The sequence below is a fragment of the Garra rufa genome, chromosome 14, assembly GCF_049309525.1.
Source record: "Garra rufa chromosome 14, GarRuf1.0, whole genome shotgun sequence".
NCBI classification, from domain to species: Eukaryota; Metazoa; Chordata; class Actinopteri; order Cypriniformes; family Cyprinidae; genus Garra; species Garra rufa.
In genome coordinates, this window is record NC_133374.1 from 15,404,166 (window position 1) to 15,419,992 (window position 15,827).

A 15,827-nucleotide genomic window follows, 5' to 3' on the forward strand; every position below is an offset into this window, starting at 1 on the left:
ATCTATCAATTAAGGATGGTTTTTACCTCTCATTGGAAGATAAAAAAAAATACATTTGGTAGTCAAATGTGTCCAAACTTTTCATCAGCAAGGCTCAGATGCAGCACATTTTTTACACACAGACACATGCAGTTTTATTATAACTATGTGCAATTTTTGAGCAACGTTTCTGTTTGTTTCGGCAGAGTTTATCAGGAGGCCCGGGGAAGACTGGCCGGAGTTTCTAATTGGTTCTGTGTACAGGTAAAGGCCATTAAACTTCAAGCACTACAGCGCTGAACGGGAATCTAAAGCTGAGATGGCGCCACACGAAGAACAAACCGAAACGTCAGAATCATCTCAGAAAGAAGAAAAAAAAAACAACTAAACAATCTGCTGTACTATACTGAAAACCTGGCTTTTGAATATTTTATCCTAGTGTAGCCCTGACCTTGAATTAGGATTTTATTTCTTTTCCCTTTCTTGTTTTAGCATTTTAGTCATCTTTTATTGTGTACACGTTGAATCAACCAACGTTTCTTTGAGTTTCTAGATGTTCTTCATTGTTCTTGAATGTTCTCTGACGAGAGCGACTATGTAAACATAAAATGTCTCTTTTTTTTTTCGTTTGTTTTTCGAGGTAGTAATATTCCAATAGCGGTTTCATTTCACAGCCCTCGTCTATCACGTTTTCAGGTTTCATTTCATACGAGCGAGAAAGCGGATTGAAATGACTCAGCTTGAAAAGGTGACCTTTTTAATTCAAGCCTAAACCGCAATGAGTGGGTAACTCAAAAAAAATCTTAGTAGCTCTGTTCTCTGTTTATTGTGATGTCTTGTTAACCATGATTACCTATTTTGGGCAATAAGAGGACTACAATATTTTCACAGTCCTTTTTTATAAATGTCATTTTTGTTGTCGATGAAAACAAACAAAAAAAAAAACAGAAGAAAAAGCTTTCCTTTTAATACTTTGTGAAATGAGATTTAAAAAGAAAAGAATTCTGAAACTGTATATATTATTCTGTTCACTGCATCAAAACTGTTTCTGAGAGAGAACCATATTTTTGTGATGGTGTCATAGAGGTCGTATCGTGCGCAAGCCGAAATATGTCAGTGCAAAAATATCTTCGAGGCTCAATGCAGTAACCGAGGTCCATCTGTAGCACAAAGGCCGTGATTTACCCCAGTACGGACGAAACTCAATCGAACACTGTTAGCTCGCTTTGTAAATACCGTCGGCTTTACAACTGTGCAGGTGTCATACCAGCATACGGATTAGATAGTACGTTAAGATGTGCACAGCTTACAAAGAGAACATACTTTACAAGGTATACCGAAATCAGCATCCTAACAAAAGAAGACGAAGAAAAAAAAATCACGACAAAATCCAAAGCACACATGAGTTATGATTTCAAACCGTGTCGAGACATTTCATGTTAACCTTTCGTTTTGCATTGTAGCGTGAGCTTCTTTTTCCCGTCGGGCGTCGATGTCGGATTAACGATTCGAATAACAAAGGCGATATTTCAAAAAAGCGTTTTGAAATTGCTCTACGATTAGGAAAAAGCAAATCTTTTATACCATTACCTCAGTCCTGTGAGAATTACTTTAAAGGAGATTACAAATTAATTTATTTTAGCCTGAGACAGATATTGAAAAAGATATTAAAGTGTTGTTTTGAAATTAAGTAAATCATTGCACTGTGAGAGAGAATTTATCATTTTCTATTTGCACATGTGAACTGACAGTCTCTAACGTGGGTCATGTGAAGGAGGACGCTTACGAATCTCGAGTCTCGGCTTGCATCGATTCGAAGACTGTACTTTGAAACAATCTCTTGCCAGGGATTTTATTCTAGAATATCAGAAATGACAGATGAGTTTATTGGTAGCAATAGTTCATTTCCTCAGAAACACTGAAACTGATTGAAACCAGTAGCTGCTACACACATTTGTTGTACATGTGGGGACTGGATTTGATGAGACACAAATGGCATTTAGAAATATGAATGATATTTACAATATGAATTGACTGATGTATGCTGTTATTCGATCTTGTTGAAAATGTTTTGTTTTGCTTTTTATTTAATTTCTTGGTTTGTTTTTTTCCTTTTGTTCATTTCACTAAACTAACAGGTGAGGCAGAATGCTGGATTCTTTCTCAAGAAGGAGACGTGATAAAAGTAATACGGAAAAAAAAAACGACAAGAACTTTGTGCTAACTGTTTGAGCTGTTTTAAAAAAGACAAACGTACAAAAAAAAGAAAGAAAATTATCCCGAACATGTTTTGAATTTAAATAGGGATGGATTTTTATCAATATTTTTGTGGATGTTAATGATTATACTAAATATAACAATGACAATAATACAGATATTATGTACTGTATTTATCAATTGTTTCTCTTCATTCCCTGTCACCTCATTCAGTAATCTTATGTTGATCATTGTATTTTAGTAGTGTGTAACAAAAAAAAAAATGAGAAAACAACAGAAAAAGAACAAAAAAAAAAACAGGAATATGACTTTACCTTGTAAAAGAGTGCTGTCTTGATGCCAGTGTAGTGGTCTATACACTTCTCGGTTGGTATTTTTCCACATTTCCCTCTCCCCCCCTCACTCTCCTTTTGTCGTTTTGCCCTTTCTCTGTATCTCACTCTCTCTTTAGTGAGTAGTCGTAGGTGTTATGTACTTAATGTTAAGACGTAGAGGTATTCATTAGCAATCGTAGGACCAGTAAGGATAGAACTTTCTCTTTATAATCATTTAAAGACAAAAGACAAAAAATGCTGAGCGTTATTTTCATAGTAAATTTTTCTTTCGTTGGTTTTTTTTTCTTCTTCTCTTTTTCTCCTTTTTTGTTCCACTGTTTTGCTGGTCTCACATGGTTTCAACTAACCAAAGCTCTCACTGATGAAATCTAGGAGAAAGAAATTGCTGTAGGACAGAATTGTAATCAAGGCATTAATTGGATCCCCACCCTTGAATGTTTTAAAAGGGGTGTGCCATACTACCTTAAATGCTAACGCTAGATATGCAAAACCGCTTTACTTTAGTTTTTTTTTTTTTTTTTAAGAGGGACGCAAGGATTTTATTACATGAATAAATATTTGAATTATGACGATATAGCCTGATCATCATAGATATGGATAAAACTCGAATAGGTTTTTGATATTTGTACTCTTCCAAAAAATCTTTTTTTGAATTTTATTGTTATGCCGTTAGTTTGCCAGCTTTTCATTTTAATGCAGCATCTACATTCAATAATTGTTTAATTAGTGTCAATCCAGTGTCACTCTGAATCTGTATTCCTGAATCACATCTGTTCTCAGGGATATCAAACATGAGCCACCTTCGCGAGGGAGATTTTTATGCTACTAGCGAGATACGATCAGCACAACGCAACAAGTACATTTGAGCTAAATTTAAAGGTGCTGTCGGGATGAACCGTGCACAGCGTTTTCTTACTCAAGACATCTTTTTAAACGGTAACACTAGTTAGTTGGATGTCTCTTTCTTAACAAGTTGAGTATCCCGCATCTTAGGTCTGAAGGCGAGTGTTTAACAGCGGATGAAGCACATTTCCCTTCTGCTGTCAAATAAGAGCGTGATTGGGTGACTCTCGATTAAAATGAAGGCTGGCCACCCTTTTAAACAGTCCGTTCGCATCCGTTAGCTTACCCTCGTTCCCGTTTTTTTCCCGTAATTTGATCTCGTAGCTTGGACTTTAAGGTAGCATGGCTCTGTTGCCACCATTTTGTTTTCCATGGACAGCAGTTTACAGCGGATGAATGTTACACATCTTGCTAGACTAGTTAAATCATTGGAAAATTGTTGGTTTAAAAAAAAAGAAAAAGAAAAAAAGACAATGACCTGGAAGGTGTTGAGTGATTTTGGGAGTGAACTACCGTATCCATTTAAACTTGAATTTTGCGGCAAGTGCTAGGCAATGGCCAAAACGATCATCCCACTAATAAAGCAGCGAAACGTTCTACACTGTAATGTCTGATGTACAGTATACTTGTATACATATACAAGATATATATGTAAAGTGTATATATCTCTTTGTTAAATTGTTGAAACTGCCTCATCATCGTAGGTGAACTGACGCTAGTCCACACTGTTTGTTTCACTGGCTGTTGAATCATGTGTTGTCCAAGAGCTGCAGCAGATGTACAAGGAGGCCCGGTAGTAGTTTAGCTGTCGTGTAAACCAGACGAGGACGTGTAGCTCAATGGGAACGGTACGGTCAATGTGGTGTCTTCTTACTTTTACAGTACACTCGGTGTCCCATTTTCTCCTGAGGCTTCCTTCGGCCTCGCTGATTGCCTTGCCCATTCCTAACACTTGCCCATTTTTTAACGTTAACGGACTTTTTACCGCGAGAACTGACTGAACGGACTGACGTCTGAAAGCATCTTTCAGGTCTTCTTGTATGGCTTGCTCAAGCCCTGTTGTAAAATAAACTAAAGTGGATGGGGGTCTCTCACATCTCAGATGTGGAAAGTATAATTTTATATTTGTATTTTCAAATAATAATGATAATAATAATAAAAAATGTTTGTGAAAGGTTTCCATCCTCTACTGTGGTCCAGAAATCAATGTGTTTGTCTGGAAAAGATACAAAAAAATAAAACAAAAAATTAAAAAAATCAATAAATAAAAATAAAAGAGTTTTGAACCATTTCACTCATGGTTTTTATTTTCAACTTTTTTCAAGCAATTGATTTGTGATTTAAAAGAAATGAATATACCTGCAAAAGATTGTATGCCAGAACATGCACAACGATTAAAATGCACAAAGTTGAATACAGAGCCCAACAGCTCTTGTGTAAGTTTGTTTTCATTCTCTTACATTCGTAAATTTGATATACTTTATTAAAGTAATGCTTTTCCACTGGTGGGTCACGGTTCTGTTTTAAAAACAGGACAAGTGTCTTTTGTTGCTGATTCCCATTAATCTCTATTGTATTTTTGGCAGCGATTCATCTCATACTTGGTGGAAGAAGCTAGATTAGACAGATGCCAACGCAGACAGGGTTCTTGACATGCCCTCATCCTTGATAACCATGAACAAAACTATGCAAGGTAATACAAACATTAAATACAAGTTCACTTGCCAAGAGGATAAACATGCTTTTTGAACACATTGTTAGGTGCGGTGAATTATTGCCTGCCAAGAGCACAAAACCAAATTCATTTGACATTTAGAAAGCAAGCGATCCAACTATAATGACTATAAATCACTTCTCTGTTGTTTATGCATTTACAAAATTGTTATTTTTGAAATTCTGCCAATTTGGTTGTCAGTAATGTTGCATATTGTTGGGCCTGTGCAGTTGATGCTAATATTAATACATTTAAATGTTTGCTTTCATCAAAATGTGGTACTGTGTTGGCTCTCAATTTGATGTCTAATATAAATTCTGCTTTATAATACATTTTATGAGCCTGAAATATAAAGATTGCTTTAATTACATGAAATAATTTGCATAGTGACCTTTATCAAATGTTTTGGGTCCCACTTTGTATTAAATGGCCTTAACTACTACAGTTGTCAAAAGTTTACATACACCTTGCAGAATCTGCAAAATGTTCATTATTTTTTTCCAAAATAAGAGGGATCGTACAAAATGCATATTTTGGTTTTTTTTTTAGTACTGACCTGAATAAGATGTTTTACATCAAAGATGTTTATATATAGTCCACAAGAGAAAATAATAGTTGAATTTATAAAAATGACCCTGTTCAAAAGTTTCCACAGGTGTGTTTGTTTTTTGTTTGTTTAGTGATAGTTGTTTATGAGTCCTTTGTTTGTCCTGAACAATTAAACTGCCTGCTGTTCTTCAGAAAAATCCTTCAGGTCCCATAGATTCTTTGGTTTTTCAGCATTTTTGTGTTATTTGAACCCTTTCCGGCAGTGACTGTATGATTTTGAGATCCATCTTTTCACACTGAGGACAACTGAGGGACTCATATGCAACTATTACAGAAGGTTCGAACGCTCACTGATGCTTCAGAAGGATAGACTATGCATTAAGAGCCGAGGGGTGAAAACTTTTGAACAGAATGAAGATGTGTACAATTTTCTTATTTTGCCTAAATATCATATTTTTTTTATTTTGGTACTGCCCTTTAGAAGCTCCAGAAGGCACTTACATGTTTCCCAGAAGACAATATAAGTAAAATTTACCCTGATTTTCAAATTCAAAAAGTTTTCACCCCCAGGTCTTAATGCATCGTGCATGTGTTATGTAAACTTTTGAAGGTCAGTACTACATAAAAAATAGCATGCATTTTAAATTATCCCTATTATTTTGGTAAAATAATTATCATTCTGCATATTCTGCAGGGTGTATGTAAACTTTTGACTTCAACTGTATGTGCTTACACTGAAATTAATCATTTGATATAATGCACTTATTGTGTATATGTACATGTTTTTACATGTTTTTACATTTCAAAAAATAACTTTTAATTAAATTAATTAATTACCTTTGACCTATCCCTTACACTTTAACTCACCCTTAAACTTCACCATACCACCAAACATGTCTTTAACCTTACCCGTATCCCATCTCAACAGCAGCAAAAGTGTTTTGCACACAGTAAGTACATTGTAAGTATTTTTACGTACGTACTTGGTAATAAATGCCACATAATATAAAGCAAGAACATGAGAAGAACATTTTGAAATGAATAATGGGACATTAAAGTTTATTCACCAGGAAAAAAAGTTAAATCCTTTCTATGTAACACCACAGACAAGAAGACAATTTAATCAATTTAATAGTACAGTTTATATAAAACTCAAGAGTTCAGAATTCAAGGCCTTAATGCTCGATAACGTCAAATCTTAGAAAATAAAGTCTTTGACTCAAATCTCTGCCACTGAAATTACACTGCTAAATATTTTGGTTGTCAAGATGGTTTCAACTATAACAATGGCTACATCTCGGTTTGGACTGTTTTTGTCTTACATTCCTAATTAGAAATGTTTTAGAAAGACTTAAGAAAACAAATATAAGAATGTCTGAGGGAAAAAACATGATTTCAGAAACAACACCCTTTCATACACATTTTTTTTTTTTTCCCTAAGACGTACTGTACACAGAATCCAATCAGACAGTCCTATTGTTGTGTGGTACGTTTGTGTCTTCCCAGAGCCTAATCAAGAGGTGTTTCAACCGGGATGAAAAATGCAATGTGTGCAGGCTGGCAGAAATTAATGTCATTTTTAATTTGAGTCGCTGTCCCATTCTCAAATGTGAAATTGCCTTGCTGAATGTAAGGTGTGACAGCTATTATAAATGTGTGGAAATCCATCTTCCACCCTGCCTCCTCTCCTCTGCTCTCTCTCTCAGTGAGTCCTGGATGAGCAAGCTCTCTTCATACAGTCACTATCACTGTAGCTGTCCACCCACACACTTCACTGGAGCCCTTGGATAGTGTCATGACTCATTGTGTTCACTGTTTGCCAGGAGAGAAATACTGAGAGAAATCTCAGCTTCCCTCTTATCAGGAGACCACTTAGACAGGAGAGCTGCAGCACTGCATCCTAACCTGTTCAATCGCAGAAAAAAACGTGATTCTGTCAAACAGGTCCTCTGAAAGCGCGTGGATCTCATAGTAAGGAAGGGGGAGTCTCTTTGTGGCGTATATGTACTTGCGAGCAGGTGTTTGCCACTTGTGGTAGTAGCAGTAGTAGTGTGGGAAAGAAGCTGGTCATTACCTTAGTATAAAGCGTGAGTCCCAGTGACGGCAGTCATGAATTAATGTTAACCTCAAACGATGTACGTATAGTCAAGTTGGTCCCTTCCGAAAACACTCGGTGTACATCGCGGTGTCACAATGGGGTTAATTGTACCTGCAGACCTTTGTGTCATGATGCCTAGCAACAAAGCACTGGCGTAGGTATCAGCTGACTTAAGTACACCAATTAAATCGTTTGAAAAATGACTGCAGGTGTCGGGAACGATCTCCAGAGAACTCATTTGGAGAGTTCTGGGTTCTCTGGTGTATATTTAAGACAGAGCTCCCCTACCTTTAAGGTCTGCCGGTGTGTTTGTACGGGCTGAAAAATATCACAGGCTCCCCTCTGCTCGCTCCCAAAGCCTCTCAGAGAAGTGTTTTAGTAACTAACTTTGCTTTACACAAGGCTTTTATATACACAAGAAAGAACTCCGAGGGGGTTTTGCCACTGCTTTTATGTTCTTGTTGCCGTTTGTTTACCCAGTGACTACACTCCGCTCTGGAATACTTGATTCTGATTGGCCAATCGCAGCATTCTAAAGTCAAATATTATTGTAGTTAGTTCGAGTGCTTGAATTTGATTGGCTGAAATTATTCCAAAAGCATTGATATACAGTAGTCCAACACAACAAAGATGAAAACTCTTAACGAGAAAGCTTTAATAATCATTCTAATTCTATAAGATTGGGAAAAGCACATTGCAACTAATACAATAACAATACAGGGGAAAGATATTGTTGCAACTACTTTCAGAACGATTTTTCCAGTATAAAAACGATACAATCACCAGTCAGAACTTTAAAAAGCTCTGGAATTTAAAGCAGCAGACAGTTTAAATGAATGGTGTGCATTAGTGTACACTGTAATATAGTTATGCTGATAGTTATCATTGGTTAGATGGACCTTAACTTCATATTTTCACATTCCAGACTTTCCAAAATTTCCAAATGGAGCCACGGCATTTTGAAACAAATCTATTGAGTGAATGATTCAATCATGAAGACAAATCACTTGTTCTGATCCTGAATTAATCATTGTTGTTAAACAAATCTTTTAAGGGAATGATTCAATTATTCACCCATGAAAACAATCACTTTCTTTTTTTTTTTTTGTAAATGACCATTTTTTGACCAAATTATTATTTGTTTCACCTACTGGTGTATCAATTCAGCCACCACTTAAAGGGACAGTTCGCCCAAAAATGAAAATTCTGTCATTAATTACGCACCCTCATTTAGTTCCAAACACATAAGACCGTCATTCATCTTTGGAATGCAAATTAAGATATTTTTGATGACACGTTCAATGCCCAGAAAGGTAGTAAAGACATCAATAAAATAGTCCATGTGACATCAGTGCTTCACCCGTAATGTAATGAAACTAGGAACAAAAATAATGACTTTATTCAAAGAATTCTTCTCTTCTGCATCAGACACTCATTCGGTGTGATACTTTCGACTGACACAGAAGAGAAGAAATTGTTAAATAAAGTAATTTTTTTGTTCTTTACACACAAAAAGTATTCTTGTGGCTTCATAAAATGAAGGTTGAACCACTGATGTCACATGAACTATTTTATCGATGTCCTTACTAACTTTCTGAGTCTTGAACATGTCAGGTGCATTGCTGTCTATGCAGGGTCAGAAAGCTCTCAGATTTCTTTAAAAATATCTGAATTTGTGTTCCAAACGAAGGTTTTACGGGTTTGGAATGACAAGGGTGAGTAATTAATGACAGAATTTTAATTTTTGGATGAACTATCCCTTTAAGTTGTGGCTGTAGAAACTCCTTCTGCAGGTTACACTGATACACCAGTAGGTGGCGACAAATAACTTTGTTTATAAGTGTAAATTATTGTTCAAACACTGATTAATTCATGAATAAAGAAAATTTATGTTTTCATGGTTAAATAATTGAATCATTCACTTTAAAAGATTTGTTTAACAACAGCAAATTCATTCAGGAACGGAAACAAGTTATTTGTCTTTATGAGTGAATCACTGAATCATTCACTCAGTTGATTTGCTGTGACTCCTTTTGGAAATTTGGTCACACTTTATTTTAAGGTCCAATTCTCACTAAACCATTAACTTCAATAAACTCTTAATTTGCAACAATCAATAAGTAAGGTAGTTGCTTATTATATTATAAATTGAGGTATCAGTATTAGGGATGTACAATATGTTACTTAGGACCACAAAACCAGTCATAAGGGTCAATTTTTTTCAATTTTAAACATCTGAAAGCTGAATAAATATTTCACTGATGTATGGTTTGTTATGATAGGACAATATTTGGCCAAGATACAACTATTGAAAATCTGGAATCTGAAGGTGCAAAAAAATCTAAATATTGAGAAAATGCCTAATATACCCGTGCTTAAGACTGGTTTTGTGGTCCAGGGTCACATATGGCTATGTAAATGTCTTTTATAAGTACTAATAAACAGCCAATATTTGAATAATATGCATGCTAATAAACAACTAGGTAAAAGTGAGAACTGATATTCTAAAGTGTTACTGGAAATGTTGGTGAATTGAAAATAAACACTAGCAATAGTCTACACAGACCCAATAATGCCTCTAAAATGTTAAATAATCACTATTAAATTCTTTATTATTAAACTCTTATATAAAAGCAATGTCACCATTCATTGGCCATCACATCTGTGTTTACATTAGGACAGTGCTAGTGTTTTATTACTTAAACCTAATGACTGTTTCCTACATGGATCTTAATTCTCAAAGTCATTTCAACTCATTTCATGTCCATATGTAATAGCAAAATAAAGTACAGTAAATTAATATATAATCGCCTGATCATTATCACAAAATAAAAAAGGCCTTCAGGGAGACACAAGACCTGTTCATGCTGTCAGGGTTTATTTTGTGATAATGACCAGCATTATATAGCAGTTGTGGTCTATTATTTAGAGCTCTCCTGATTGAATTTCAATGCATGATCAAACTGTAATTAACAGCAGGGCCTCTAATTACTCGGCAGGTGTACGGTGCTTGATAAATGATCTTATTGCAATGTCACTGGAAATGCGCAGGCCAAAGTTGTAAAATCAGATCGTTTCCACAAGAGTTGTCCACCCACCATGCCTCTTCATATCCACAGTGAAAACTGAATTTTTAGCGGATGACACTTTCTAAGAGGGTTGTTGATGAAAAACATAATGGCGTCCTCATCATTCCCTGCTCTCGGCTAAACGATCAATGACCGAAAGAGTTTCACAGAATGGATATCCGCAATCGTTTAAGGTGTCAGGAGCAGCGCGAGGGTTCGGATGTGATCACGCATTAACATCAAGTGCGATCAGGGAGACGGAGACCGTCCCGTTCTGAATGAACCCAGACAGTTTTTCGGGATTAGAAACCTGTTCAGCCCCTTGTCTTTGCTGATGAGTATTTGACTTCTAACTGCGAGACATCCCAATCATCTCCACTCCCCCAATACTCCAATCAGGGCCTCATTAGCATCTGACACTACCTGTCATTAACAAAGCTCTCTAATTAGGAGCCAATCAGCCCTCTCAGGAGCCCTCTTCTGAATGATGTGTGTTTAAAGCAGGAGCACGCGATGAGCTCCGATTGCAGGCAAGGTGTGATGTTCGAGGGGAGAACAGCGTGCTTACCCACCTAGTGCACTAGCACTCAGACAGATGGAGGGAAATTAAATCGCTCCTGACACTTTTTATAGTTGCACAGTCATCTGCCTCTTAACGTCAAAGAGAGAGGACGGCTTTTTCCAAGGCATTGTGTGTCACTGAATCAGCTGTGAGAGCCATATGTCAGCAAAAAAAATTCTAATCTGTTGAGTGAGACATATGGACTGAAATGATTTGATTTGTTCAAAGACAAAACGCAACTTGTTATTGTGCTTTTGTTTTGCATAAAAATCTACTTTCATAGCCTGCTTGCAATCTTCAAGACCCAGCAAGAGTGATTCATGTACATATGTGGATCTGTACTTTAAAGAAAACTCTTCCAACACGCATATACTCTTACAGGTTTTGTTTCATTTCCAATGGTGTATATACAGTTGAGGTCAAAAGTTTACATACACCTTGCAGAACTGCAAAATGTTTATTATTTTACCGAAATAAGACGGAGTATACAAAATGCAGTCACACTGTGCACTGTTCTTCAAAAAATCCTTTAGCATTTTTGTGTATTTGAATCCTTTCCAGCAATGACTGTATGATTTTGAAAACCATGTTTTCACATTAGAGACAACTTATATGCAGCTGTTACAGAAGGTTCAAATGCTCCAGAAGAAAAAACAATGCATTAAGAGCCAGAGGTGTAAACATTTGAACAGAAAGTTTTTGCCTAAATATCATATTTCTTTCATTTAGTGCAGCCCTTCAGAAACTTCAAAAGATACTTGCATGTTTCCGAGAAAACAAAATAGGTTAAATTTACCTTGATCTTCAAATTCAAAAAGTTTCTTAATGCATCGTGTTTCCTTCTGGAGCATCAGTGAGCATTTGACCCTTCTGTAGTAGTTTGTCACTTGTCCTCAGTGTAAAAAGATACACGAAAATGCTGATAAACCAAAGAATTTGTGGGACCTGAAGGATTGTTCTGAAGAACAGCAGGTAATTTAACTGTTCAGGACAAACAAAGGGACTCATGAACAACTATCACAAAACAAAAAACAGCTGTGGATCATTTAGGTAACAACACAGTATTAAGAATCACGTGTATGTTAACTTGAACAAGGTAATTTTTATAAATTCAACTATTATTTTCTTTTGTGGACTATATGTAAATATGTATGTATGTATCTTATTCAGGTCAGTACTAAATAAATAAATAACATGCATTTTGTATGATCCCTCTTATTTTGGTAAAATAATTAAAATTTTGAAGATTCTGCAAGGTGTATGTAAACTTTTGACCTCAACTGTACATCATGGGCAATGCCTCAGAGGGAGGTAGTGCCTCTTCAAAATATAGCATTAAAAAGTGTATAAATGTCCTGTTTTTCTAAAGAAACTGTCCAAAAACCGTCACCAGCAAGTCTGCGTCTCTCTTGTCTCCCCTGAACCCATTGAGTTTTAACAGACTCCCTAAAGTGTGCCATGGGTTTGGCGGGGGGTAATTGACAATGAATGGGGGAAAGTCACATGAGTGCCTCCATCACGATATGATTTGATATGACTGGTTATGTTTCTGTTCATGCAAGTTCCACATTCACAAATCAGTCTGAATGAACAATATAATGCCGTTAATGGGAGGACTCCTTTAAAAAAGTAAGTAAACAACTCACATACTTACGTATTACCACTTTAAGTCAAAATAAGAAATAAAATGGCTTGAAAACACAATCTGTGGGAGTTTTAGTGAGTAATCAACTTGATGAAATTTAAAGTAAACTCCATGTCTATGACCAATATTTACCAAGCTTTAATGACTGATGATCAGAAAAAATTAAAAATGGTTAACACTCAAAATATAATAGCTTTAAGGATATAGATAGATAGATAGATAGATAGATAGATAGATAGATAGATAGATAGATAGATAGATAGATAGATAGATAGAATTTTTAAATCCAGAATAGGAAAACAATCAAATCTATACATAAATGAAGGCAAAATCCAGTTCTGGCACATTAAACACACACATCTGAAAAGGAAAACAAAAACTGAATGGCCTAGCTAAGCCTGTGGCATTCATATCCTGCATATGAAGGTAGGAAAGGCTCTCCTAACCTCTAATAAACCCTCTCAGCTGGCCATATTCGAATCATTCGGTTATGGTTAAATGAGAAATGAATGAACATGAATGTCAAGTAATTCTTAGTTGGACTAATTCCGAAGCTATTTCGACTCTACGGAAATTGTAGGGTTTCCGGTAAGCTGGGGAGGAGAGCTGGGTTTGCTCAAAGGTAATTTCTTAATTTGTGTGGTTTCATTATGCTTAAAAAAAGCAATCTCTCTCCTGTGACTGTGTCAAATTGACTCTGTACGGCAAAATGCACTCATCTGCATAGCTGTCACAACGGCTCATAAGATCTGGCACCCAATAACTTCACAATGTGCAGAATTACCGGTGTCACTTTTAATGTGACATAGCAATTTACATCACACACCGTAGGGACACGTGCACATTTCAAGCGGTTTGCATGCTTAATGGCTGGAACGTTATTTGCATTATAATTTGGTGAGTGTGAAGTGTAATCAAGCTACATTGACTCTTGGGGACTGCGGTGGCACGGCGGGCGACGTCGCAGCAACCCGAGAGCTGCGCTGCTTGGGTTTGCATGCAAATTTGCTGTGCGTGGCCAATCTGATGCGCCCCTGACTCGGGCTTAGTTTGCATATTCCACAGTTGGCATGTTAGACCCCACAAAGCCCCTCTAGCCTCTCTTCAGCTCTCATTAGCGCCAGTGAAATAGTATGCTGATGCGCTGGCAAACTTCATTTGTAAGTTAAACACATTTAGATCTGCTCGATACAGAAGAGGGCTATTTTCAGACTTTCCTAGACCGCTTACGTGAAAGCCGTGTGATGCTGAGGAAAAATCGCTGACTGAAGACTTTTTCATTTACATATGCATTTAGTTCTCATGTCAGTCAACGGTGCGTTCGTGACGCTTCGTATTAACTCAGCATGTTTCTAAAGAAAGTTCAGAATCACAGAGCCTCTCTTGAATAAAATAACAGTCATATTTTTGTAGATGACTATCTTTGCCAATTACACACACAATCTGTTAGCATTCCCATTCATTTCAATAGCAGCCACTGAAACCCCCAGATTTATGAGATTTGTAATCTGATGTCTTTGAGCCAATAAATATCCTTTTTGTGCATGTAAGTTCAGTCAAATATTTTGTGTGTAAGTGTAGTTACAGCATCTACCTGCCAGCAGTGGCTAAATAGCCAAACCTCGACTCTTCGGGCAAGTTAAGCAAGCAATCATCTGAATATAATTACCTGATGACAGAAATAAACCCTTATGGGCAGAGAGATGATGGTTCATACACAATTATATATCCTCATAGGTATTCGCATCACTAAACAGGAACCAAAAATTAAATTGACATGCCATTGCCACCCCATTACCTACTGTCACATTTCCTGTATCACATATACAGTGGAGATCAAAATTAGAGAGCAAAATATAATTTCCAAAATTTCAAGGTCACTGCTTAGTTATATTTGAAGTTTTCCTAACAGGAGTAGAAGGGCAGTTTTAAGCATATTTCGTCACCTTAGAATTATAACATTCTATCTGACATTTTTGTCGAAATTGAGTTATTCACATATTTTTATTCTGTGACAAAAATGGTTCTATCTACAGAAGTCTATGCAATGCAAAAACTTTGAAGCTCAATATCTCGAAAGTGCTCAGAATGCAGATAGAACCTTATAATTCTAAGGTGACGATTTGATATATTGTATTCTGAAGCACAGTATAAAAACCTTAAATGAGATATTTGAAAAAGATAAAAATTAGAAAACACTTACAGATACCTCCAAGATATTGGTGTTAATCTGGCATCTGGTGCTAATTTCCCTAATTATATGACAAACCCTATTCAACTGGCAGAATTCCTCCAATTTTCAATGAGATTGCAAGATGGCGGAATGCTCTAAGGTGATTAAAACCCTGGGACAGGAGGTTGTCCAGATGAAGGCCAAAGGGATAACACTTTTAGCTATTACAAGAGAACTTGGTCATTCCAAATTTGTGATTTCTCAAATATTGCAGATTTACAATGACACTAATTCATTCAAGTCCCTCAAAAGGCTGATCGTCCATGTAAGAGACAAATGCGTGAGAAGACAAGATAATGCAGGGACTCTCAATGAAGAATTGGTTACTGCAGCTGGAATTGCTTGCCAGTTCAGTGCTGAACAGGGTAAGGTCTGTCTTGGGACATTTAACAAAAAAGTCAGACTAAAAGTGCACTCTGCAGTGACCAAGCCTCTTATCAGCAGAAAGAATCAAAAGGCTTGCCTCATCTTTGCTGAGGAGCATGTTGTGTGAAGAGAGGAAGACTGCTTCAAAGTTCACTTTAGTGATTAAAGCAATTTATTTGGGTCTGATGGGAAACATTTTGTAAGGCATCAAACTGGGG

General features: G+C 36.4%; 1 protein-coding gene across 7 annotated transcripts in view; it reads left to right on the plus strand.

Moving 5' to 3' along the window:
• The window catches only part of msi2b (musashi RNA-binding protein 2b), a 299,604-nt gene extending 294,804 nt beyond the window's left edge, over window positions 1–4,800 (plus strand). For all 7 annotated transcript variants that reach the window (XM_073817253.1, XM_073817254.1, XM_073817257.1 and 4 more), the window contains one exon: window positions 186–4,800. Coding sequence is in view for 1 of the 7 variants with exons in the window: in XM_073817254.1 (XP_073673355.1) it covers window positions 186–227 (42 nt within the window). In the remaining 6 variants the exon portion in view is untranslated. The remainder of the gene's footprint in view (window positions 1–185) is intronic.
• The last annotated feature ends 11,027 nt before the right edge of the window (window positions 4,801–15,827 follow it).